The sequence below is a fragment of the Budorcas taxicolor genome, chromosome 16, assembly GCF_023091745.1.
Source record: "Budorcas taxicolor isolate Tak-1 chromosome 16, Takin1.1, whole genome shotgun sequence".
NCBI lineage: Eukaryota > Metazoa > Chordata > Mammalia > Artiodactyla > Bovidae > Budorcas > Budorcas taxicolor.
The window spans coordinates 68,118,382-68,145,479 of record NC_068925.1 but is presented as its reverse complement, the minus strand read 5'-3'; the positions used below and the strand labels follow the sequence as shown (position 1 = coordinate 68,145,479).

Below are 27,098 nucleotides of genomic sequence, written 5' to 3'. Positions count from 1 at the left end.
TTTACAATAGGATTAGTTTTCCTCCAGGAATGAAACAGAAACATGTTTTATTTCAGTTAAATCTTAAATCTTGCCTTTTGACTCTGCAAACCAACTTTCAATTATGATTTTTATCTGTTGGAAGTGTTCCATCTCCTTGACAAAATGAAATTGTCTCAGAATGAAGTGAAAAGCCCTTTAGGAAAATGTGAAAGAACTTTACCTTTGCTATCATAAAAAAAATCCCATTCCCCTCCCATCCATATTCCAAGTTTCCTTTTCACTTTAATTTTTATAGTGAACTCACACAGAAACATGGGGCCAGTGGACTGTTAGGGTCTATGCAAATGGTGGCTTGGAGGCCGGGATCTGGATACACATTTATACACAGTAAGAACAGCTACCGCCTCACATATGTCCATTGGCTGAATATATCAAATGTCAGAATCCAATATACAAAGTGTCTGTCCCTAGCTCCACAATAACATACACTTCCCATAGAAGAGCTTTCACAAAGTATTTGAGCTTCTAAGAAGGTAACCCTTCTTTGTCTTCTATCACTATCTCTTCAGGAGTAAGTATCTTTAAGGCATTCAATCTGCTCACTTTGTTCACTCACTTTAGTCACTAGTCATAAAAAAAAGTAGCCAGAAAAGGTGGAGCAATCAGGCTATCTTTTGTTACCTGACAGTATGGTAATATCTGGTTTTTGTAAGATATTATATAATTATATAATATATCATAAGATGAATTTAAATAATTGTATATAATATTACATAAAATTACAAAATATTATTTAAAAATTATTGTGATCAAAAATTAAAGTATAGGCTTTTCATAACAAATATTATTGCTGTAAGAAAAGTATACCAAGATGAGTTGAAAAAGTTTCACAGGAACAGCTTTAGAATATATGAATGCATTTAACCAAATGCTTCTGGCTACATTAAAAAAAGTAATTCAGAATAAACATTTGACTTATAGAGAATATAAAGTAATTCAGATTCTCAATAGACATGAACTGCTTCTTAAAAATTTGGATAGATAATTCATTTTGAAGGCAATGCCAACATATAGTATTTTTACACTTTTAGAATTAGATTGTTGTTCAGTCACTCAGTTGTGTTCGACTCTTTGGAACCCCATGGTTTCCCCATCCTTCACCATCTCCTGGAGCTTACTCAAATTTATGTTTATTGAGTTGGTGATGCCATCCAACCATCTCATCATCTGTCGTTGCCTTCTCCTCCTGCCTTCAGTCTTTCCCACCATCAGGGTCTTTTCCAATGAGTTGGCTCTTTGCATCAGGTGGCCAAAGTATTGGGGCTTCAGCCTCAGTCCTTCCAAAGAATATTCAGGACTGATTTCCTTTAGGATTGACTTGTTGCATTTCTTTGAAGTCCAAGGGACTCTCAAGAGTCTTCTCCAACACCACAGTTCAAAAACATCAGTTCTTTAGCACTCAGCCTTCTTATGGTCCAACTCTCACATCCATACATGACTACTGGAAAAACCATAGCTTTGACTATGTGGGCCTTTGTTAACAAAGTGATATCTGATTTTTAACACTATGTCTAGGTTTGTCATAGCTTTTTTTCCAAGGAGCAAGTGTCTTTTAATTTCATGGCTGCAGTCATTGTCCACAGAGATTTTGGAGCCTGAGAAAATAAAATCTATCACTGTTTCCTTTGTTTCCCCATCTATTTGCCATGAAGTGATGGGACCAGATGCCATGATCTTAAGATTTTGATTGATACAGGATGCTTGGGGCTGGTGCACTGGGACGACCCAGAGGGATGGTACGGAGAGGGAGGTGGGAGGGGTGTTTAGGATGGGGAACAAGTGTATGCCCGTGGCGGATTCATGTTGATGTGTGACAGAACCAATACAATATTGTAAAGTAATTAGCCTCCAATTAAAAAATAAATTTAAATTTAAAAAATGATTTTGATTGTTGGAGTTTTAAGCCCACTTTCACTCTCCTTTTTCATCTTCATCAAGAGGCTCTTTAGCTCCTCTTCACTTTCTGCCATAAGGGTGGCATCATCTGCATATCTAAGCTTATTAATATTTCTCCTGACAATCTTGATTCCAGCCTGTGATTCACCCAGACTGGCATTTCACATGATGTACCCTGCATATAAGTTCAATAAGCAGGGTGATAATATTCAGCCTTAACATAATCCTTTTCCAATTTGTAACCAGTCCATTGTTCCTTGTCCAGTTCTAACTGTTGCTTCTTGACCTGCATACAGGTTTCTCAGGAGGCAAGTAAGGTCGTCTGGTATTCCCATCTCTTTAAGAATTTTCCAGAGTTTGTTGTGGTCCACACAGTCAAAGGCTTTGGCATAGTCAATAAAGCAGATGTTTTTCTGCAACTCTCTTGCTTTTTCTATGATCCAACAGATATTGGCAGTTTGATTTCTGGTTGCTCTGCCTTTTCTAAATCCAGTTTGTATATCTGGAAGTTCTCAGTTCATGTACTATTGAAGCCTAGCTTGAAGGATTTTTAGCATTACCTTGCTAGCTTTTGAAATGAGTGCAATTGTGCAGTAGTTTGAACATTTTTGGCAGTGCCCTTCTTTGGGAATGGAATTAGATTAGTGGGGTTTAAGATTAGCATACAAAATTTTCAGTTTCTCCTCTCTGCTTTTGGGAAAAACTATGCTTGGTCATGTTTTTGCTTTTCATTTTGCAATCTGATGACTTCTACTTTTGACTAGTTTCTGTCAATGTTCAATGTCAAGTTCACTTTAATATCCCTTTTATTATTGATATCTCTAACACTAATGTATAAAGCTTCAAAAATTCATCTGGGGATGAAACGTAGTCTTTTGTTCCTCATAAATACCTCAAACACTTTCTAAAGCCATAAAAGACTCCAAGTTATTCTTTAGAGTGGAGACTTCTTTAAAGGTTGTAATTGTTTTCTCTCATGTCCTTTTATAAAATCACAAAAATATGTAACTTGCTTAAATTGTAAACATTTTAGATGATGCCTGTTTCTGATTTGTGCACATTATTTTCCACTCTCTGGAGCACAAGTGAAAGTGGAAAAATGTTTTGAACTGAATGAGTGACAAGGACAACTAAAAAAACATACTGGCATAATTTAATGGAGAAAAAATCCTCTCCTGAGAATATGACATAACCCTTAAAAACCTGGCTAAGGAGTTTGCAGTCCACTAGGTTATTCCAAATGCTTCAGTATCTGTCCCCTTCCTTCCTTGGTACCTGGTGCGCCTGTAGAGAGAATAATGGTAGTGTTGTACACTGCCCCCCCTTCAGAAGGATTCTTGGGGTGACAAGCTGGAGAAAGCTGTAAGACATGGACAATGTAAGCACTCTTACATCTCTGCTGCCACACTACAATGACACTGTTGTTCACAGCATCACAGGAGAAACAAAGGACCATTCTAAACATAGTGAAATCTGTGATCAAGTCCTACCCTTGTTCTTGATGGTTATAGGACACTGAGACTCACATAATCACTCTAAGAATTGGTTTTATCATCTCTAGAATGGGTCCGATTTATTGTTCTTGACAAAGCTATACTGCTGATTAAAATGAGCTAACAGTTGTTTCAGAAAAATGTAAAACTATAATGTAGATACATTATTCCAGTATTTCAAAACTTAGTAAAATGTTCTTCCTAGGGCAAGCTTTTCATAAATGTTTGGTGAAGGATGACTGGAGCAGAGTTTATTATTGCGTTCACATGATCAGTGGGGGCTCTCAGGGAGCATATTGGGTGAATGGAGTAAGAGTGGGGAGGCTCATAGTAACCCAGGTGAAGCAACTGTCCATCCTGTTCTTGCCTTCCAGAACACATTTCCATGAGCTGCATCCTAGCAAGTGTTTTGTAAAGGGAAGTCTTTCATACAGGACAGAGATGAATAAAATTCAGAGCTTTTAAAGACCTATATCATATTCTTAGGGTTTTTTTTGTCCATAGAATTAGTTTCTTAGATTTTGACGATTTATGTAAATTCATACATTTTTTCTCTAAGTACACATTGCAACATACTACAGTTCATCAAAATACTTCCTTTCACATTTTTGTGTGAAGAGGGTACAATTGAGATTGATTTTTTTTTTTTCTTTCTATCATCACTGCTGCTGCTGACCCCATAGACGGCCACCCACCAGGCTCCCCCGTCCCTGGGATTCTCCAGGCAAGAACACTGGAGTGGGTTGCCATTTCCTTCTCCAATGCATGAAAGTGAAAAGTGAAGTCGCTCAGTCGTGTCCGACTCTTAGTGACCCCATGGACTGCAGCCCACCAGGCTCCTCCGTCCATGGGATCTTCCAGGCAAGAGTACTGGAGTGGGGTGCCATTGCCATCATTACATTGTCTAAAACTCCATTGTAACACCTAGTAATAGAACTTTGTTGATTAAGCACTTATTTGCATGTCTGTATCCACTAGACTCTCATAAGGAAATAGTGTACATTATTCACCTGTTTTAACCTACTGTGTCCTGAATTTCTAGAAAATGATTGGCATTCATCATTTGATTCAAAGAATGAAAGAGTTAATCAATTGCCCACTGATCACTAAAACAAAGTATGAAATAATGCCTAACACTGAAGTACATTTACTGAGCATTCATCCCATTTCTCCTTTCTTCTTAGCTGGATTGGTTCCTTTTAGTTTTAAATATATATGATATGAACTGGTTTAGGCATTCCCGTGCCACCTTCTCGGAGAAGGCAATGGCACCCCACTCCAGTACTCTTGCTTGGAAAATCCCATGGATGGAGAAGCCTGGTGGGCTGCACTCCATGGGGTCACTGGGAGTTGGACACAACTGAGCAACTTCAGTTTTCACTTTCATGCACTGGAGAAGGAAATGGCAACCCACTCCAGTGTTCTTGCCTGGAGAATCCCAGGGACGGGGGAGCCTGGTGGGCTGCCGTCTATGGGGTTGCACAGAGTCGGACACGACTGAAGCAACTTAGCAGTAGCAGTAGCAGTGCCTTCTTCTAAGACCATACCAAAAATGTTTCTCAAATTTTCCTTTGCTTAATTCCCTTCTGCTTTTCCTGCTTGTAAAAGCGATGATTAAAGATAAGTCTGACCCATGGGAAAGTGAAGGGAAAGGAATCAACTAGAAGAATAGTTATTAAAAAAAGAAGACATTTCTCATACTATGCTATATTGGTTTTAAGTTAAGTTGCAGCAGTAAATGTCCCAAAGTTTTCTCACCTTGACATGTCTTTCCATTGAGCATGAGCTGATAGCCAGGTGGACAGATACACCGATAGCTCCCAAAGGTATTTTTACACTCATGCTGGCAGGTGTCTGTATTTTCACATTCATTAATATCTGTGCAGAAAGAAAGTAGAATATGTAAGTACACAAAACAAAGGCAGAAACTGTGACAGAATCAACTATAAACAAGCTTTTGACATACAGTAGACAACTTAGTGATTTTATACTCATGTGTTTAAAAATGCTCAAAGTGGTTTCATATCAGGATCTGTTTTTAATGGAGTCCAATATAAAACTGTCCTATATTATAAAATATGAACATCTCTTTTGTGTATAAATGTATTTGAGCTGAAACCCAAACCTAGCCAATTTCAACGTTACTTAATTAAGATTAGAACAACAGATGAAACAGAATGGTGCAAGATCCCAAACTACTGAAGTGCTAAACGCTTGACAGAACAGTAGAATTTACCTAAAAGATAAAGTTTCTATTGGGATTAACTGGAAAAAGAAATATTCTTTTCTATTTTATTTAAACTTCAGTTGCCTCTCTCTCTCTCCAACAGCCATGTGTAACTTTCCCATATGCAGATATCATTTAGTGGAGGTGGTTTTATCTTTGCAATAGGAATATTTAACCAGCTTATATGATTCTAAAGTATTTCACTAATGACAACTACATATACATAGTTGCTATGTTACTTTCGCCCAGCCACTTAACTTCTCAAGATCTCAGCTGATTCTTCTGCCAAGAGGAGTCATAGACACAATCTCCATATAATAAGATATGAGAAACATTTTATAAACTATAAAGAGCTAATCTACCTGCTATCACTGAACAAAATTAAGAAAACAGTAATAAAAAGGACAGTTAGAAAGATAGTTTAAAATTAACTGCTATTTGCTTTCAGAATCAGGGATGGGATTTGAGAGGCCTAGATTTACTGTTGCAACTGTGTTTTGCCTAATAGTAAAGTTCGCCACCCAGTGTTAGAAGAAAGAGGAGAAGATGGTGTGAAATGGGGCAGTAGGGCTGTGGGCTGGAAGTAAAGGAAAGAGAAAGTGAAAACTTGGAGGTGACTCAGAGCAAAAGAACCTGTTCACTCTGCAGATGTTCAGATTATAATTGCAATGACCCAATCTGTTAATGACAAATACTCATAAAATATTTGTCATCGTTTTTGCCCCATTTTAGTCAACCAAAGCATTCATAGCAGCCCTTGAGTTATTTTAACATTTTCCCTTTATAATCTGCTTTAACAAAAATAACAACAGAAATGTAAATCATATCGAACTCCAAGTAGTTTAAAGTGGCCCTAAGTGTGATTTCTGTGTTCAGAAGCAATGTATCATTCATTTTCCCTAATAAGTAAGCTTTGGAATAAATTCCTTAAAAAGCTAAATTTTAGCCCAAGTCTAAACAAAATGCCATGGTGTTAATCTGAGTCTTTTGTAATCTGTCTATCCCAGATGGTTAATTAAAGAAAGACATTTGGTGTTTACTGCAAGTTGCTTGTTACATAATTCCAAAGCTGTCTGCAATCATAGCGTGAATTTCTTTATTAGTACAAACACCATAAAATATTCACTGTATTTTAAGGAATATTTCTTTTTTTTAATTTTACTTTATTTTACTTTACGATACTGTTTTAAGCCTATTCAGTGGTCCCCAATAAAACTTAAATATCCAGTAACAAACTAGTTATAGAAGTTAACTTCAGGTTCTCCAAGACTGGTCCTCACTCTGAAGTAGTAACTGCTTTACACCGTAGATTGTTTTGGGAATGTAACTCACATAAATATGTTAGTGTAATATAAACACAGAGACAAAGAAAACATTCATAAGACTTTACTGATGAAATTACAGGGCATAGATTGTGATAGAGAAAAGGAGACATGGTTACCAATCAAGACGCTTTCTTAAAATGACTTGGACCTTCAGATGATTTAGAAATCAACTAGATGGTGTATGGTATGGGGAATAGTGTTTCCCTCACTTACGAAAGCACAAGCAAAGATTTTTGGTGTAGAAGAAAAGAGTTGTCTGAAACAAAGGCAGAGAGTGGGATGTTAATAAGATATGAAAACTTGTCAGTGGGAATGATTATTTGGAAGAAACTTTGAAAAATGAAATGTTAGATGTTAATTCTATGGAAAAGTAAAAAGTTTCACTAGTAAATAGGTCAAAATTGTGGGCATAAAAAATTACCAACGAAAAAAAATATAAGAACAGTTTGAAGCAGGCTGAGAGCAATGTTTGATATACTGTCAAGAACAGTCGAGTCCACAGGCTTAGTATTAATAATTAAGTAGTATTTGACCATATGTGGAAAAATGTTGAGAGTTGTTAATGAACGCATGAATGTTTCACATTCAAGAAGTAAAAGAAACAAGCACTGTCCACAGTTCAGGGAAGCTGATCACAGGTAGAAGATTCCATATACATCATATTAAGCTTTAGGTACTTTAAGACAGCCAGAGAGAAAAGTTCTGGGAACATCTGGGGCTAAAGAATAAAGGTTTGAAAGAGTAATGATCTAGAGGGTTTGAAGGTCCAGCCGAGTGGAGGTGATGTGAGAAGCTGCGTCCATCTAACAGTGACAAAGGACACATGTCAAAGACTATGACGCAGGAACAGGACTTGGAGAAGCGCAGAAAAAGAAATGACAAAAACTGAAGTCAGATGGCATTTTTTAAATACTTAAATGTTTAACAGAGAGCACATTTGGGAGAGAATAAACGAAGCACAGAACAACATGAGGTTGGCATAGGGGTCTTCAAATTTAAACAGAATTTCATTCTTTCCCCTCTTGTCTCCCCACTCCCTTTCTTTCTTGTTTTATCATTTCTTCGACCAAACTGTAGGGCTCATTTGTGCTTGCTAATTCCTCTCAGTGTATACAGTTCTATGACATGCAAATGGTGGATACTCACAGAAAATTGAATTATATGAACGATAGATGGAATTGTTTGCAGTTTAACTGAAGACAGGGGTCTTCATTCTGGAGTTGGAAATTACACTTCACTTTTGTACACAGATTAAGTTACAGACTTGTAAATTTAAAGGTACTGAAAGCATACAATTTAGAACAATGGAAAAAAGTTCTGTCCTGACATATTATCTTTTCAGTGACTCACATATACACAAAATAAATCAGAGAAGCTCCACAGGGAGTGTGGGACTACAGTCAGGGCAGTGTTGTATGTTCATACAGAGCAAGCAGTTGACACAGTAGCAGGCAGTTTCCCTTTAAACCCACTGCTTTGGCATCCATCGGACAAAACCATCATCTGCTAGTACTGTATTACGGCGGTAATATTCATATTCTCTTTTTTTAAAAAACCCATATTCTGAATGCCACTGCACTTTGCTTCTATATAGCATTAAATTTAGTAACACTTTCAGGTCAATCAAAAAAGAAATTGCCAGCATAAAACAATAAATTATCAGAATGTACACATGTAAATACATCACTCATTCGAGAAAACTGGCAATTGGTGTAGGTGCCAGAGTAAATGTCTTGAAGCTTTGAGTCATCCCACATTGAAATCAGGTATAGGTCACTGCACCCAGACTCTCACGGGCGCTGTACATACGCTCAGACTTTGGTCCATAAGAGAACCCACAGAAAGGAAATGGAATACGGCTGACATTTACCTACACATGTGTCAAGGCTCGCCTCAGAGCCTTCGGGGCAAGTTTTCCTAATAGTCCTTCTAGTCCTGGAGAGAGATGTTCTGCTGTTCCTATACTCTGAGTAGGAGCTGTAGAGATGTGAGTACTGTCTGTAATGCTGTTGAGGTTGATAGTTGTTTCTCATGGGGGAGAAGCGTGCAAGGTTATAGCTATTGTATTGAGTGCCATAATTTGGCAGCCTCTCCAGTCCAGCGCAAGATTTCCCATCCCCTAACAAATGTTGTCCTGGTGGACAGATACACTTGAAGCTGCCAGGGGTGTTGAAGCACTGATATGCACAAGGCTTAGACACTTGTTCACATTCATTAATATCTGCTCGTGTGCCATGATACATAAAAAAGAGAAAAAAAAAACACAACATACACACATATACACACAGAAAACACAGGAATAAAGAATCAGTCTGTGAAACAAACTGAAAACATTATGTTACCTTCCAAAGCTGGGAATACAGTAATTTTTCGACTGCTGTAAACTTTTGAAAAAGCTTTCATCATTAAGATATAACTATATAGAAAGATTCTATGATTCTCCCTAAACACTGCTTTACAGTAGAAACAAATAGGATTACAATGGAAAATGTGGTCTTTAACCCAGAAAAACTAGAGTTCAAAGCGAATATAAATCTTACTTTTGCTGGTGAAGAATGCAATCATATCTCTAGTTAGAGTTTAACTATAACTTTGATCACTTAGGGCTTCTAATCTTTCATATAATTACAAGTTTCAGATGCAGGAATATTGGTACAACTACAGTCAGTTTTATTTTCCCTTTTTCTTTCGAATCAATAATTACTCATGAATAATCATGCTAAGCACATTTTCTTAACAAAAATTAAAAAGAAATGACACAAAATCATTCTTCCTAAGAAACTCACAAAGTTCAAAAATGAAAGCTATCCTTCTTTCCTAGATCAACACACAGAATATGTACTCACAACACTTCTTATAAGGTGAATAAATACCAGAGATCAAAACCAAATTCTTTAATTCATTACCAAAGTGCCATGAAAGAAAACAACATAAATAACTAGAATAAAGTAGTAAATTTTGCTTTAATAATTATTTCAGTAGGCAAAAGTTAAAATTAACATTTTTAATCTCTTTAAGGCAATGGCCCTACATTCTTTACAAATTTATCCCCCAGCCCAATTGCTGACATTCAGCTTCAAGTCAAACAAGTGAACAACGGAACATATTTCATTCTGCTAGATCACTGTAATAACTGATCAAAATGTTAAATTATATATAAATTATAATACCTAAATAGAAGACTAAAATGACATGCATTTCTATTAAACAGTATTTATTTTAAAAGAGTTCATAATAATGATACTACTATAAACATTTGCAATGCACAAAGTACTATGCTAGGAACTACATAAAGACAGTACTAAATTTTTATGGAAGAATTCACTATAAAGACAGGGCAGGCTTGTCTCTTTGTGGCTATAAAGACAGGTTGTCTCTTAAATAGATAACCAAGGCATCTAATTTAAACAGTATAATAGCATGCAAACCAGAAGCCAGTATTTAAAAGCTCAACACAATTTTTTTTTGCTGCATGTAAATGTAAATATTCTGAGGTAGAATATTTTATAGGTCAGTTTCTTGATTATAAATGTGTTAATTTAAAAAAAGCATATGGTTACCTTCTTAAAGATATTTTCTATCTACCTGCCTTACTTTACACTCAATTATAACTAAGATGGAAACAAACAGGCAATTGGAAGAATTAAATGAGATTCTTAGCACTGGGAATGGTATATAGTATGTGCTAAATATATGGTAGATAAAGTGCTAATTACCAATTCACTTAAAATGTGTTCACATTTTGATCCCTCATAACTAAACCTTCATAGTACATACAAATATACTTCACATTCAAATAAAATGTATCTATATAAACATGATATACGCATAGCGAGACAACCAATGAGATAATCTTCATAATTAAGTTGTCATGGTAATTATACCACACCTCACTTTGATATGTGTAGTTTATAGTAAGCATTCTGTAAGTAGTTATTATTACCACTTGAAAGTCATTGTCAGTTGAATTCAATATGAAGTCTCTAAGAAGTAATTCAAACTGTGTAATGGATTACTTAAACCAACTTACTCTTCTAAATGTAGCAAGAAAGCATTTGAGAATACAGTGGTCCTAATCAAGTTGGTAGGGGTGGGTAATTATATTAACAGTTTTATTAACTCAATAAGAGTTTCTGTTAACTTACCCAAACAGGGTCTTCCAAGTCCTTGAGACCGGTACCCTCTTGGACACACACAACGATAGCTGCCTCTTGTATTCTCACATATCTGGTTATATCTGCACTGATGGGTCCCATCTTTACACTCATCAACATCTATGAACACAGAGGCAATAAAAAGCAATAACATTTCCTCTTTCAAAACCTGAGGTCACTATATTTAAAATGAACATTTTAATTGTTTAGAATGTTGCACTTCTTACCATGTGATTGAACCCTGCAGTCAGAAAAGCTGGGTTCAAGTCCCAGCTGTCACTTATTAGAAAGCTTAGTTGCTCAGTTGTGTCCGACTATTTGTGACCCCACGGTCTGTAGCCAGGCAGGCTCCTCTGTCCATGGGGATGCTCCAGGTAAGAATACAGGAGTGGGTTGCCATGCCCTCCTCCAGGTCACTTGTTAATTGGCTTCATTTCCTCGTTCTGCTCCCTACTACGGATAGAGTTTTGTTCTCGGCTTTCTCTTCCCTTCTCTATACCCCTCCTCCTCTAGCCATCGAATTTATACCAGTGACTCTAATGAGCTTCCTGATGTAGATCAAGAGCAGTAGTACCACACTGCTTCTTACCTACAGACTCAGATTTCTAGCTGCCAGCTGGCCATCTCCATCGCCATATTTCACTAGAACTTCAAACTCAGCATGTTCAGAGTATCCTTACTCTTTTCATTACTCTCATTTATGACAACAGCATTCTGTTTTCCCCAAACTGTAAACATCAGAGTTATATTTAATTTATTCCCTAAACTTCCAAGACTGAGTAATTCTACTTCCTTCGAACAAAGCCATGTATCCCCGTTTTCCATTTTCATGTAGCTATATTTTTGCTATAGCTTCTTAACAGTCTTCTGATCTTTCAGCTTATTTCTGATTAATCTTATACATAACTAGAGTCAATATTCTTAAAAATACAGTTACACATAACTGTATATGATGCTATGAATTGGCTACTATTCGTAGGAATTTAGAAAAACATTTACCTATATCCATATTGCTGAAAAGTCTTTGCAATCTGATAGTCCACCCTCCCATTTAAAAAAAAATTATACTAAATCTCCTTGTATCTCAACAAAGACCAACAAGTGGTCACTACTCCTTCATTTATATCTACAATCTCCCCTCTCTCTTACATTATTTTGAAACAAATCTAAGGCATATTTTAACTTTATTAATAAATGTTTCATTTCGAAATTCTTTTTTTCCCATTTTTAAAATGAGAAACTTCTGTGTTTCTCAATAGAAACTCAAATTTCTGTGTCATTTCAAGACTTGTTCAAGGTCAGATAGCTGTTAAGGAGGACGAATTTTAACATGTTCTCCCTGACTCCAGCTCTTTCCCCCTCATCCAGGGCTATTTTTCTTTCCTTTTACTACCACCTCCATGTATCGACATCCCATTCGAGGATAATTTAAATATGATCACTTCCATGACATGGCTGTTAGTCACTCCTATTAGATATGAGCACTCTTTTGAGTACTCTTACACAATTTTATCTGTACCTTTTTTTTTTAAACAAACTTTCTATAATTTTTGGCTGTGCCGGGTCTTCGTTGCTATGCACGGGCTTTCTCTAACTGCGGCAAATGGAAGCTACTCTCTAGTTCTGCTGTGTGGGCTTCTCATTGCAATGGCTTCTTTCATTGTGGAGCACAGGCTTTAGGGCACATTATCTTCAGTACTTGCAGCGCGGGGGCTCAGTAGTTGTGGTACATGGACTTAGCTGCCCCGAGGCATGTGGAATCTTCCTGGACCAGGGATTGAACTTGGGTCTCCTGCTTTGGAATATGGATTCTTAACCACTAGACCATCAGGGAAGTCCCACTTATACTTTTTATGGCATTTCATCTTCTATTACTGTCTTTTTATCTTTTGGTGAGGCAAGTGGAGTTGGCTGATCTATCCCAGGTGATTTTAAGTACATGAGAGCAGGAAGGCTATCTGCTTCAGTCCTGTAAGTTGTGAAGTTTACAGAACTGTTCTGTAAACTATGTTACAGTTTACAGTTAAAACTATGTTACAGTTCTGTCAACTATGGCAGACCAGCACAGAATAGGCACACAAAGAACAAACTTAGGGAGAAATATAATTTACTTCATTGTCTGGTCATTGATTTAACATTTAATGAATATTTAGTTTTAAAATAATTATATTTTGAACTTTCAATAAGTCTCTACAAACATAAGTTTTTCTTAACCCCTCCAATGAAATTCTTAACATAAATGCTAAATTTCATATTAAAAATTATGTGAGATAATATTAATGTATGTGGATGTTAAACTATATAAACCAATAGTGTAATTCATGGGAGCTCAAAATGGTCTAAGTTTCTTGGGTGAGCTTTCATTTCCTGGTATAGTCATGATGCTGGGACTTCAGAGCTCAACCATACGAGAAGTTGGTGGTAAAAAAACCTATAGAAAAAGATATTTCTTTGTTGGATGAAATTTATTCTAATCATTAGTTTTAAGCAAGGATGCCTCATTTGGCTTGTTGATAGTAAACGGATCTCAGTCACTGAAATAGCCAGACACTCACCAATGCAGGTTCCGTTTTCTGCCTTGGTCATTCCATTTGGACAGAGATCAATGCATTTATAGCCACCGCGAGTGTTCTTGCAATGCTGATCTGGTCTGCATACATTCTGTCTACACTCATTTATATCTTGATAAAAGAACAAAGATAATGCAGATTGAGAAAGTGATTTCTTCCACTTTTTCATAATAATATGCCTTTGGATTTTAAGGATAAATAATATAGATGATTATATAATCATGGTATAAGGTTGAAGTATTTTAAATCCATCAAGGTATGTAACACACTTTATTTTAGAACATAATGATAAAAATAAAAAATATTACATCACATAGATGGAAGCCATGCCAAAACATTTCCCCCTCCTAGAAAAATAAAAATTATATGTCTATTTAACTGCTGAGTTGTGTCCAGCTCTTCATGACCCCATGAACTACAGCCCGCCAGGCTCCTCTGTCCATGGAATTCTCCAGGCAGAATACTGGAGTGGGTAGCTATTCCCTTCTCCAGTGGATAGGGATCAAACCTGGGTTTCCTGCATTGCAGGCAGATTCTTTATTGTCTGAGCCACCAGGGAAGCCCATATATAACTATATTCACACGTATATTATGATTTTGTGAAAAATGGTAATATAATAGAGAACATGTTAAAAATGGTTGTAAAATTGGAAAATGAAAACTGTCACGTATAGCATTCGTTTCCTTTTGATTTTGCATGGATCACATAAATGATGCATGGTAGGTGCCCTATATCAGACACAACACATAGATCAGGTCAGACAGCATTAAGACATTACAAAGATGCCACTGCTTTGAATTCATAGCCCTTTCCTTACCCACACATTTTCTGCCTTTGAGCTGATACCCAGGTTCACATCCACAGTGAAAACTTCCTATGGCATTGAAACAGCGGTGGTGACAGGGGCTGGATTCTTGACATTCATTAATATCTATTAAGCAAAACAGAACTTTCATTACATGCTGTTAGAAAACAGGTTAGTTTATCCCAAATGTTTAACATTTCAGTGATCTTTGATCAATCTTATGTTTAAGATCTTCCCTAAAAAGAGTCCAATCTAATTGCTCTCAAGGGATCTGCTAGATAACTGATAGAATAAACTGCTAGTGAGGGTTTCTCTCTTCAACACTATCCCAAGATTAACATTTGCTATTGCTTCAGAGCTATGTTGATGCAATACTTCTGTAGTTTAGCTATTTTGTTTACTATATGGCTCCCACTCTTGTTTTTAGGAACTCTGAGTCCTGGAACATAGCTGACAGAGAGTACTGAAAATAAATAATAATAAAGTTGGGTCTTCTGCAACATCTTTTGAAATTTGAACTTTCTTCTGGATTTTGGCTGTTATTGGCCTGACGCAGGTCTTTATCACCCTGTGCTCAGATGACTGCAGCAACTTTAGCTTTTATCCTCATCTGTAGTCATTGCCAAGTTAATCTTTGTGAACATCATCTGGGTCACAGTGTAATGGAAAAAAAGTGCCGGTGTGAATTCCCCCAACTGATGCATACGTGCTTGTATTTTGTACCTTCTCTTTTTTCATTTCTTCTGTTCCCAGAGAAAGGGAGACGACTACTTGCATTTAAGAAAAGTTCCTCTACTTGAGCTTTTGATCTCCGTTTCTGTCTTCTCCTTCCTCACTAAGATAAGAACTGTGGTCCACCAAGCATTTCCTCCTCACATATGTTCTTAAAGCTCTTCGTCCTTACTGCCATCTTTCCTATAACCCTGTTCAGTTCAGTCACTCAGTCGTGCCTGACTCTTTGCGACCCCATGAATCGCAGCACGCCTGGCCTCCCTGTCCATCACCAACTCCCGGAGTTCACTCAGACTCACGTCCATCGAGTCGGTGATGCCATCCAGCCATCTCATCCTCTGTCATCCCCTTTTCCTCCAGCCCCCAATCCCTCCCAGCATCAGAGTCTTTTCCAGTGAGTCAACTCTTCACATGAGGTGGCCAAAGTACTGGAGTTTCAGCTTTAGCATCATTCCTTCCAAAGAATACCCAGGGCTGATCTCCTTTGGAATGAACTGGTTGGATCTCCTTGCAGTCCAAGGGACTCTAAAGAGTCTTCTCTAACACCACAGTTCAAAAGCATCAATTCTTCGGCGCTCAGCCTTCTTCACAGTCCAACTCTCACATCCATACATGACCACTGGAAAAACCATAGGCTTGACTAGATGGACCTTTGTTGGCAAAGTAATGTCTCTGCTTTCCAATATGCTATCTAGGTTGCTCATAACTTTCCTTCCAAGGAGTAAGTGTCTCTTAATTTCATGGCTGCAGTCACCATCTGCAGGTTTTTGGAGCCCCCCAAAATAAAGTCTGACACTTTCTACTGTTTCCCCATCTATTTGCCATGAAGTGAATGGACCGGATGCCATGATCTTCATTTTCTGAATGTTGAGCTTGAAGCCAACTTTTTCACTCTCCTCTTTCACTTTCATCAAGAGGCTTTTTAGCTCCTCTTCACTTTCTGCCATAAGGGTGGTGTCATCTGCATATCTGAGGTTATTGATATTTCTCCCGGCAATCTTGATTCCAGCTTGTGTTTCTTCCAGTCCAGCGTTTCTCATGATGTACTCTGCATAGAAGTTAAATAAGCAGGGTGACAGTATACAGCCTTGACGTACTCCTTTTCCTATTTGGAACCAGTCTGTTGTTCCATGTCCAATTCTAACTGTTGCTTCCTGACCTGCATACAGATTTCTCAAGAGGCAGGTCAGGTGGTCTGATATTCCCATCTCTTTCAGAATTTTCCACAGTTTATTGTGATCCACACAGTCAAAGGCTTTGGCATAGTCAATAAAGCAGAAATAGATGTTTTTCTGGAACTCTCTTGCTTTTTCCACGATCCAGCGGATGTTGGCAATTTGATCTCTGGTTCCTCTGCCTTTTCTAAAACCAGCTTGAACATCAGGGAGTTCACTGTTCACGTATTGCTGAAGCCTGGCTTGGAGAATTTTGAGCATTACTTTACTAGCGTGTGAGATGAGTGCAATTGTGCAGTAGTTTGAGCATTCTTTGGCGTTGCCTTTCTTTGGAATTGGAATGAAAACTGACCTTTTCCAGTCCTGTGGCCACTGCTGAGTTTTCCAAATGTGCTGGCATATTGAGTGCAGCACTTTCACAGCATTATCTTCCAGGATTTGAAACAGCTCAACTGGAATTCCATCACCTCCACTAGCTTTGTTTGTAGTGATGCTTTCTAAGGCCCACTTGACTTCACATTCCAGGATGTCTGATCCTAGATGAGTGATCAAACCATTGTGATTATCTGGGTTGTGCAGATCTTTTCTGCACAGTTCTTCTGTGTATTCTTGCCACCTCTTCTTAATATCTTCTGCTTCTGTTAGGTCCAGACCATTTCTGTCCTTTGTCAAGCCCATCTTTGCATGAAATGTTCCCTTGGTATCTCTAATTTTCTTGAAGAGATCTCTAGTCTTTCCCATTCTGTTCTTTTCCTCTATTTCTTTGCATTGATCACTGAAGAAGGCTTTCTTATCTCTTCTTGCTATTCTCTGGAACTCTGCATTCAGACGCTTATATCTTTCCTTTTCTCCTTTGCTTTTCGCCTCTCTTCTTTTCACAGCTATTTGTAAGGCCTCCCCAGACAGCCATTTTGCTTTTTTGCATTTCTTTTCCATGGGGATGGTCTTGATCCCTGTCTCTTGTACAATGTCACAGACCTCATTCCATAGTTCATCAGGCACTCTATCTATCAGATCTAGGCCCTTAAATCTATTTCTCACTTAGGTAGGTTTATTCTGAGGCATTTTAATCTTTTTGCTGTGATGGTAAATGGGATTGTCTCCTTAATTTATTCTTGTTACTTGTAATTTTTTCTAATCTTTTGCTGTTAGTATATAGAAGTGAAACAGACTTCTGGGTATTAGCTTTGTATCCTGAAAATTTCCCCAATAAAATTTTGAGCTCTAGTAGCTTTCTGGTAGCATCTTTAGTATTTTATATGTATAGTATAATGCAACCTGCAAAGAGTGACATTTTTACAGCTTCTTTTCCAATTTGGATTCCTTTTATTTCTTTTTTCTCTGGCTTCCATGACTACGGCTTACAAAATTATATTGAATAAAAGTGGTGAGAATGGACATCCTTGTCTTGTTCCTGATCTTAGAAGAAAAGCTTTCAGCCTTTCTCCATTGAGCATGATGTTTGCTGTGGGTATGTCATATGGCTTTTATTATGCTGAGTTAAGTTCCCTTTATCCCCACTTTCTGGAGAGTTTTTTCATAAAGAGATGTTGATTTTTGTCAAAAGCTTTTTCTGCATATATTGAGATGATCATATGGTTTTATTCTTCAGTCTGCTACTGTGGTATATCACACTAATTGATTTGCAGATATTAAAAAATTCTTGCATCCCTGGGATAAATCCCATTTGGTCATGGTATATGATTCTTTTAATGTATTGTTGGATTTGGTTTGCTAATATTTTGTTGTGGGTTTTTGAATCTGTGTTCATCAGTGATATTCACCTGTAAGTTTTCCTTTTTGGGGTGTCTGTCTGGTTTTCATATCAAAGTGATGGTGTCCCCATTGAATGAGTTTCAATTTCAGTACCTGTGATTGGTCTGTTCACGAAAGTCACTCAGTCATGTCCGACTCTTTGTGACTCTGTAGTCCCTGGAATTCTCCAGGTCAGAATTCTGGAGTGGGTAGCCTTTCCCTTCTCCAGGGGATCTTCCCAACCAGGGATTGAACCAAGGTCTCCTGCATTGCAGGCAGATTCTTTACCAGCTGAGCTACAAGGGATGCCCAAGAATATTGGAGTGGGTAGCCTATCCATTCTCCAGTGGTTTTTCCTGACCCAGGAACTGAATGGAGTCTCCTGCATTGCCTGCATATTCTTTACCAACTGAGCTGCGGTCTGTTCTATTTATTCCTGATTCAGTTTTAGGAGACTGTACCTTCCTAAGAATTTGTTCATTTCTTCTAGGTTGTCCATTTTATTGGCATATAGCTGTTTGTAGCAGTCTCTTACAATCCTCTGTATTTCTGTGGTATCATTTGTAATTTCTCCTTTTTATTTCTAATTTTATTGATTTGAGACCTCTCCCTTTTTTTGATGACTCTGGCTAAAGCTTTATCGATTTTATTTTTTCAAAGAACCATCTTTTAGTTTAACTCATCTTTTCTTTTTTCTTTTTTTTTTTTTTGGTCTGTATTTCAATTATTTTTGCTCCGATCTTCATGATTTATTCCCTTCTACTAACTTTGGGTTTGTTTGTTCTTCTTTCTCTAGTTGCTCTAGGTGTAAGGTAGGTTGTTTATTTGAAATTTTTCTTGTTTCCTGAGGTAAGATTGTATTGCTATAAACTTCTCTCTTAAACTGCTTTTGCTGCATCCCAACGTTTTTGGATCATTGTGTTTTCATTTGTCTGAGTCTTTTTTTATTTCCTCTTTGATTTCTTCAATGATCCTTTTTTTTTTTTTTTGTCATTTAGTCTCCATGTGTTTGCGTTTTGGGCAGTTTTTCTTTTTTTTTTTTATAGTTGATGTCTAATTTCATAGTGCTGTGGTTGCAAAAGAAATTTCAATTTAATATACCAGAGTTTTCTTTGTGGCTCAGTATGTGATTGATCATGGAAAATGTTCCATGTGCACTTGAGAAGAATGTATATTCTGCTACCTTTGGATGACATGCTCTATAAATATGGATTGAGTCCATCAGGTCTAATGTGTCCTTTAAGGCCTATGTTTCCTTATTGACTTTTTTCTCTGACCCATTCATTGAGGTAAGTGGGGCATTGAAGTCCCCACTGTTCTTGTGTTTCTGTTGACTTGTACTTTAATGGCTGTTAACATTTGTCTTATATATTGGGGTGCTCCTATGTTGGGTACATGTATATTTGCAACTATTATCTTTTTGGATTGATCCTTTGATCATGTAGTATTCTTCCTTGTCTTTTGTAACAGTCTTTATTTTAAAGTCTATTTTGTCTGATGTGACTGTCACTACTCTAGCTTTCTTTTAATTTCCATTTGCATGGAATACCTATTTCGACTCCCTCACTTTGTCTGTATAGTCTCTAGATATGAAGTGGGTCTCTTAGACAATATAGATGAAAGTATTTATTAGTATGTATGTTCTCATTGCCATTTTGTTAATTCTTTAGGATTTGCTTTTGTAGGTACCTTCCTCTTTTGTTCTATTCTATTGTGATTTTATAACTATCTTTGGTGTTGTGCTTGGATTGATCTTTCTTTTTTGTGTATATATCTATCATAGATTTTTGGTTTGCAGCTGTTAATACCATGAGGTTTTTATATAGCAGTCTATAACATACAAGATTGTTTTAAGTTGCTGGTCTCTTAATTTCAAATGCATTTCCAATATCTTGCATTTGTACTCTCCTCATGATTTCTGGTTTGATACCTTTTTTGTTTGTAAATGATTTTCTATCTTTACAGTTTGTTTGACTTTACTGATGAACCTTCCCATTTGTAATTTTCTTTTTTTTCAGTTGTGGCCTTTTCTTTTCCACCTAGAGAAGTTTCTTCAGCATTTGTTGTAAAGCTGGTTTGGTGGTGCTAAATTCTCTTAGCTTTTGCTTGTCTATAAAACCTTTGATTTCTCTGTTGAATCGGAATGAGAGTCTTGCTGGGTAGAGTATTCTTGTTTATAGGTTTTTCCCTTTCATCACTTTAAATATAGCATGCCAGTTCTTTCAAGCTGCACAGTTTCTGCTGAAAAGTCAGATGATAACCATATGGGGATTCCCTTGTATGTTACTTGTTGCTTTCCCTTTGTTGCTTTTAATACTTTTTTTTTTGGTCTTTAATTTTTGTCAGTTTGATAAATATGTGTCTTGGCGTCTTCCTCCTTGGGTTTATCCTGTATGGGACTCTGTGCTTCTAGAACTTGAATGTCTACTTTCCCAAGTTAGGGAAGCTTTTGGCTATTTCTTCAAATATTTTCTCAGGACCTTTCTCTTCTCCTTCTGGGACCCCTTTAATGTGAATTTTGGTGCTTTAATGTCTAAGAGGTCTGTTAAACTGTTCTCATTTCTTTTCATTCTTTTTTCCTTATTCTGTTCTGTAGCAGTGATTTCCACCAATACCAATCTCTCTTCAAGTTCACTTAACTTGCTCTTCTGCCTCATTTATTCTGGTACTGATTCTGTCAAGTGTATCTTTTTATTCTTCTAGTGTAGTTTTCATTTCACTTACTGTATTGCTCAACTGTTTTTTTTTTTTTTCTTTCTGGTTTTCTAGGTCTTTGTGACACATTTCAGGTGTCTCTTCAGTCTTTTCCTCCATTGTCTTTCTGAGATCTTGGATCATTTTTACTGTCATATCTGAATTCTTTTTCAGTCTGATTGCCTTACTGCACTTCACTTCATTGTTCTTCTGGGCTTTTATCTTCTTCCTTCAGTTGGAACATACTTCTCTGCTGACTCATTGTGTCTAACTTTCTGTGTCTGTGGCCTCCTTTTCTCAGGCTGCAGGTGCATAATTATGCTTGCTTCTGGAATCTGCCTCTGCTGCATGATGGTGGTCCAGAGGCTTGTACAGGCTTTCTAGTGGGAGGGATTGGTGCCTGCCCACTGGTGCAGCTGGGTCTTGTCTCTCTGGTAGGCAGGGCCATGTCAGGGCCATAGCTGTGAGCTCAGGCTTCAGGCAGTCTGTGTGTGTTTTCACCCTGTTGGTTGTTTGGCCTGAGGTGTCCAAGCAGACGAGCCCACAGTCTGTTGGGTGGGCCCAGGTCTTGCTATTGAGACCTCTGAGAAAGCTCATGCCAGTGAATATTCCCTAGAGCCTCTGCCTCTAGAGTCCTCGCCCACAGAGTGAGCCTGAGCTGACCCCTCCCCTCCATGAGCTGACCCCTCCCTCCAAAAGACCCACAGGTAGGTATGGCTCAGGCTCTTCCGTAGTCACTGCTTTACTATGTTCCAGGGCATGTAAACCTTGTGTGTGCCCACCAAGAGTTTTCTCCCAGTCCTGTGGAGCTCCTGGCCTTCAAAGTCAAATGCTCTGGGGGCTTCTCCACCCAGGGTCGGACTCACAGGCTAGGGAGCCTGCCATGTGGAGCTCAGAACTCTCACTCCATGGGAGAACCTCTGTGATACAAATATTTTTCACTTTGTGGGTTGTCCACCAGGTAGGAATGAAATTTGATTATATCACACATGTGCCCCTTCTATCATCCATTGTGGCTTCTTCATCTATGGATGTACAGAATATCTTTTTTGGTATCTGTCAGTCTTTTTCATTCGGCAGTTAGTTTTAAGTTTGGTGATTTCATGACAGGAGGTGAGTTCAAGTCCTTCTACTGCCCCATTTTGTCCGCTCCCTGCTCTGTGATCATATACCTTTAGAAGATTTTCTTTGTGCAGTTTTTCTTCTTTTGCTTGGCCTCTTATCCTTTTTACCCTTCTTGTTCTCCAAAGCCAACCTACATTAACAATCTAATATAAATAACATCTATAGTTAATATAGAAATGGTAATAACAAACATATTCTTTTATGTACACCCGTAGCTCTCCCTAAATATATAAATACACTTCCTTTTTTCTTTTGCTACTGTTTGTTTTCCAGTCACAATCTTTTCTACACAAGTTACATATGCTTTCCTACATCTTAAGTGTTCTCACTAAAGGATGTCTCATGGAAATTCCTCTAAGCCAAACAGCAGAGCTTCATTTCATTCTTTATAATGACAATACAGTCATTTATGGTATAGATATGCCATAATTCATTCATTCTTTTTACTATTGGTAAGAATTTAGCTTTGTATCCACTGTGTCTTTGTTTGGAAAATCCTGACAGCAGCTTTATTTATAATTGCTAAAACTTGGAAGTGCCAAGATGCCCTTTGGTAGGTGAATGGATAGATAAATTGTGGTAGAGTCATCCAATGGATTATTTTTCAGCACTAAAAAGAAAGGCGCTATCAACCAATGAAAAGACATGGAGGAAACATACATGTATATTACTAAGTGAAAGAAGCTAATCTGAAAAGGCTAAATGCTACATAATTCCAACTATATGACATTATGGAAAAGGTAAAGCTAGAGAGACAATAAAAATATCAGTGTTCCCAGAGTTTGGGGGAGGGAAGGATGACGAGGTGAAGCATAGATTTTTTGGGTAGGGAAGTGATCCTGCATGATACTACAATGGAGGATACATGACATTGGAATATAGAACATCAAGAGTAAATTCTAATGTAAACAACAGACTTTCGGTTGTAATGATGTGTCAATGTAGATTTATCCTTGGTAAAAAATGTACCACTCTAGAAGGAATTTGATAGTAGGGGAGGCTGTGAAGGAGTTGGGGCAGGGAGAATTTGGAAAATCTCTTTCTGTTCTACTCAAATTTGCTGTGAATCTAAAATTCTTCTAGAAAATAAGTTTTATATCAAAAGTCCTGCAATAAATAGTAATCTTATGGAATGGAGATTTTTTTTTTAATAAGAGAAAAGGTTTATTTCTATGCACATAGGTGCCAACCAAAAAAGTAACATGTTTCATGGTGAAAGTTAAAGGCTTTTAAACCAGACTTAACAGCAGAAACGAAGAGGGGATAATTGGCTTCTATGAGAAGGACAGACAGGGTTCTTCTGAAAACAATGAGATAAGAGACTATATGATAATGTTTGTCTGTACAAGGATGAGTGATTTTTGCATCTTCTTCAGGATCATAAAATACCCTGCAGGAGAGATTTATGGTAGGGTTACTCTATGTCTCTCTCCTGGGACTAGACTCTACCCTGAAGAGGTAATTGATAGTCATGGTCATTTCTCAGAAGTTTCTGCTTTTACTCAGGTGAGGGGAGCTCTAAGAAGGCTTTCTTGTACATCGGTTGAATCTCAAGTATGAGACAGATTCTATTAAGATCATGCTGTATCACCTCCACTCTCAAGTATTATAGGCAAGTTTTATTCAAAATCACTGTTACAAATACTTAAAATAGCCATAGAATATTACATTTAAATATTTTACTACGAAGCTCAATCTATTAAATGGAGTTCAACCTAAATGGTCCAACAGGCAGGGTTTTTAACTCTTGGTATAATGAAGATAAAGCAAGGGCTTCCATTTATGTACCTTGACAACTCAGCCCATCACTGGTTCTTCGAAAGCCAATTCCACAGCGGACTACACATCGATAGGATCCGATGGTATTATCACAGTCCTGACCAGCATGGCAGGTGTATCCACCCAAAGCACACTCATCAATATCTGCAACAAAGTGATTCATTTAACTAAGGGGAGTGGGAAAAAAAAACCCACTTAAGAACCTGCTGTGAAATAAGAATAAGGAAAGCAATGAGTGACACTTGAAATACACAAGAGCAAGAATGTTGAATTTGGGGGTAGCTCCCTTCAGATGAGTTGAAGAGCTGACAAGCTCACAGCAGACAGTGTGTGTCTTCAAAGACCAAGCCATCCATCAGACCACTTATAAATTAGATGACTGAAAAAAGGTACTTCTTTTTAACATCTGAGTTCTCATTTGTAAAATGAGGATAATATCTATCTCTCAGTACTGCTTTAAAAATTAAAGGAAATAATGTATACAAAGTGCCCAATCCATACTGGACATTCCCATAGAAGTTATTCCTATGCCCTGTTATGTCCTTACTCCCTCTCTCTTTTGTATTTAGATGGAGGCCTACTTGGGCATAGAGGGAGAAATCCTTTTTTTCATTTTTAATTTATAAATTAGGCTCCTATACAATTTCTAACTTTGAAGCATACCTAGAATTTGATAGAAATGTGTGATTTCTTTTTGTAATGTTCCTAAAGTCCTACCAGGATTGTGCAGTTCACTTAAATTCTTTATAACCTTATTTTTCCTTGGTGTTATCCTGTAAAATGCATATGGTAATAGGCCTGGCTGCCTCTCATTGTGTTTTGGTAATTGAGTGAATCATTAGAGGCATCCCTGCCCACAGAGTGCCCCATATGAAGGCAGTGTGTGAGCAGTCTTCTCTCTGCCTTACTTTTTCAACTTAATGAAGGCAGAGGCAGAAAGAGGAGTAAAGAAGAGCCTTGGTCTTCCATGCTTTCCCTAGGTCAGAGATTGCCATGTCCGTTGCTTAAATGTGTTGATTAGATTTAGCCGTGTAACTACCTTGACAAGTTCTTCCATCGGCAGCTATGGTGAGGCCTTTGGGGCAGGAGCAATAATAGGTTCCCATGGCATTGTGACAGAAATGAGAGCAGGGATTCCCTGCGGCACATTCATCTTCATCTGGAAGAAGAAACAAGACCCAATTAGTATGGAGAAGCCCTACATTCAAGGAGTAATTAAAGTGGGTGAAAAGAGCTGTCTGTAGAGGCCAATGAACGGATCCAATGTAACAGAAAATGCTCCATATGCCACAGAATAGAAACACAAAATGAAATTACTTTTGGGTCCTCACATTATCTCTGACAGTGGCTGCATTAATTTTAAAACAACAATGGTGAAAGCTAAGACATAATGACCATTTACTGTGATTGAAATGCTTTTTATTATTCCTATGTTAACTCATCTCAACATTCCTAGGAGGTAAGTATTTTTATTCCTATTCTCATTTGCATGCTAAAACTGAGGAACAAAGAGGTTAACTAAATTGCTGAAGGCCACATAGGTCATTATTGGCAGAGCTGGGATTTGAACCTGGGCAGTACAGTTTCTAAAGACGACCTTTTTATCGCTGTATGATGTTTCATTGCATACCAGCAAAAAGAAAAGCACTGTGTATGCCAGTTTGAGCTCCTCTAGCCATTTACTTAGCTGTTTACTTAACTGTGACTCTCCTGCACTGGCACACGGATAGCACAAGGCAGGTTTAGTCATCAGTCCTCCACCCACAATCCAGCCCTGTGCTGCTGCTGCTAAATCACTTCAGTTGTGTCCAACTCTGTGCGACTCCATAGACGGCAACCCACCAGGCCCTGCCGTCCTTGGGATTCTCCAGGCAAGAACACTGGAGTGGGTTTCATTTCCTTCTCCAATGCATGAAAGTGAAAAGTTGAAAGTGAGGTCACTCAGTCGTGCCCGACTCTTAGTGACCCCATGGACTTCAGCCTACCAGGCTCCTCCATCCATGGGATTCTCTAGGCAAGAGTACTGGAGTGGGCTGCCATTGCCATCTCCAGCCCTGTGCTACAACTGGGCAATTCTAGGGTTAAGTGACTTAGAGTTGAATTACTGCTGTTTCACATTCGTGCAATCAGGTGGCCAAACATAGTCCAGTGTTTGGTTCCTATGTTCAGTCTACCCCTGTACTTGATCATGATCCCTAACACACTTGATTGTGGAACTAACTGACACAGCACGGGCTTTGTATCTATCTGAAATTCAAATCTAGCTCTGCCATCTGATAGCTGAGTGAACTTAGGCACTCAACTTCTTCACATCTCAATTTCCTCACCTATAAAATGAGACAGAGGATATTGTGATTAATAAATATCTAGCAAAATGACAGTAAATGTCCATTAAGGATAGCATGAACAGATTATGAAAAACAAAAATGCATCATTTATTGTTGTACTTACCAGCACAAAAGGGTCCGATCGAGTCCAAGGCAAACCCAGAGGGACACTGATTACTGCGTTCTCCTACCATAGAGACAAAAGCAAAATTAACTGACTTGTTAGAACTTTAGCACCTTATTTCTTTCCGGAACCATCCTCCCTGGGAAGATGTGCCCAAAGTGGAACACATGACGCAGCAAATGCAATAGGTGAAAACAAGCAGAATGGAAACATTTTCCTGTTTCCCAACCGAGAACTAAATGAATCATAGTGCAGAGATTGTTGGCAAGCAGCCAGTGGAAGCAGATTTTCTGCCTAAGTAGTTTACATGAATCAAAAGAAAATTAATTATTCTTTGATAACAAAAAAGGATACAAATCAATGTGACTGCCAGACATAACCACAGGCAAAATCCTATTCTTCCAGCCATTTACTTTTTCTGTTCTAGAAGCAGGAGTGGCATTTTGAAAACCCTTAAAATAACTTATGCCAGTGAAAAACAAACTCTAATGAAGAAAACCTCTCCTTTTGTCAATTTCCATTTGCACAGCGAAGCATCTGGGTCAAAGTTTCTTTGTGTGTAACCAAGTATTCTTTCCATGTAGTCAAAGCAAGAAGAAACAGGCATATCATTATGGAATAGATGTCAGATTAGTGTTAGAAGAAAACATATAAACAAGAATAGGTAGCTTAGGGAATCTCTTTTCTTAGGAAGTAACTCTGTTTTGATGGATGTAAGTTATTTTACAAATACAAACATTAATGAGATGCAAAAACTTAAACTCATTTTCAAGTTACCAAAGTAATATAAACACACACACACAGACCCTAAAAGACAATCATTGACATAATAGATTTCTCTTTAAGGGGAATTTTATTTAAGTCATATAATACA

The 27,098-nt window shown here is 37.7% G+C and overlaps 1 protein-coding gene across 1 annotated transcript in view; it reads right to left on the bottom strand.

Annotated features, from left to right (window-relative positions):
• HMCN1 (hemicentin 1) overlaps positions 1-27,098 on the bottom strand; it is a 537,345-nt gene that overhangs the window by 11,774 nt on the left and 498,473 nt on the right. The window contains exons 98-105 of the mRNA XM_052653879.1: positions 26,225-26,287; positions 24,813-24,932; positions 23,783-23,917; positions 14,526-14,639; positions 13,693-13,818; positions 11,129-11,257; positions 8,854-9,204; positions 5,190-5,309 (exon numbers count right to left, since the gene is read on the bottom strand). Coding sequence (XP_052509839.1) covers positions 5,190-5,309; positions 8,854-9,204; positions 11,129-11,257; positions 13,693-13,818; positions 14,526-14,639; positions 23,783-23,917; positions 24,813-24,932; positions 26,225-26,287 — 1,158 coding nt within the window. The remainder of the gene's footprint in view (positions 1-5,189; positions 5,310-8,853; positions 9,205-11,128; positions 11,258-13,692; positions 13,819-14,525; positions 14,640-23,782; positions 23,918-24,812; positions 24,933-26,224; positions 26,288-27,098) is intronic.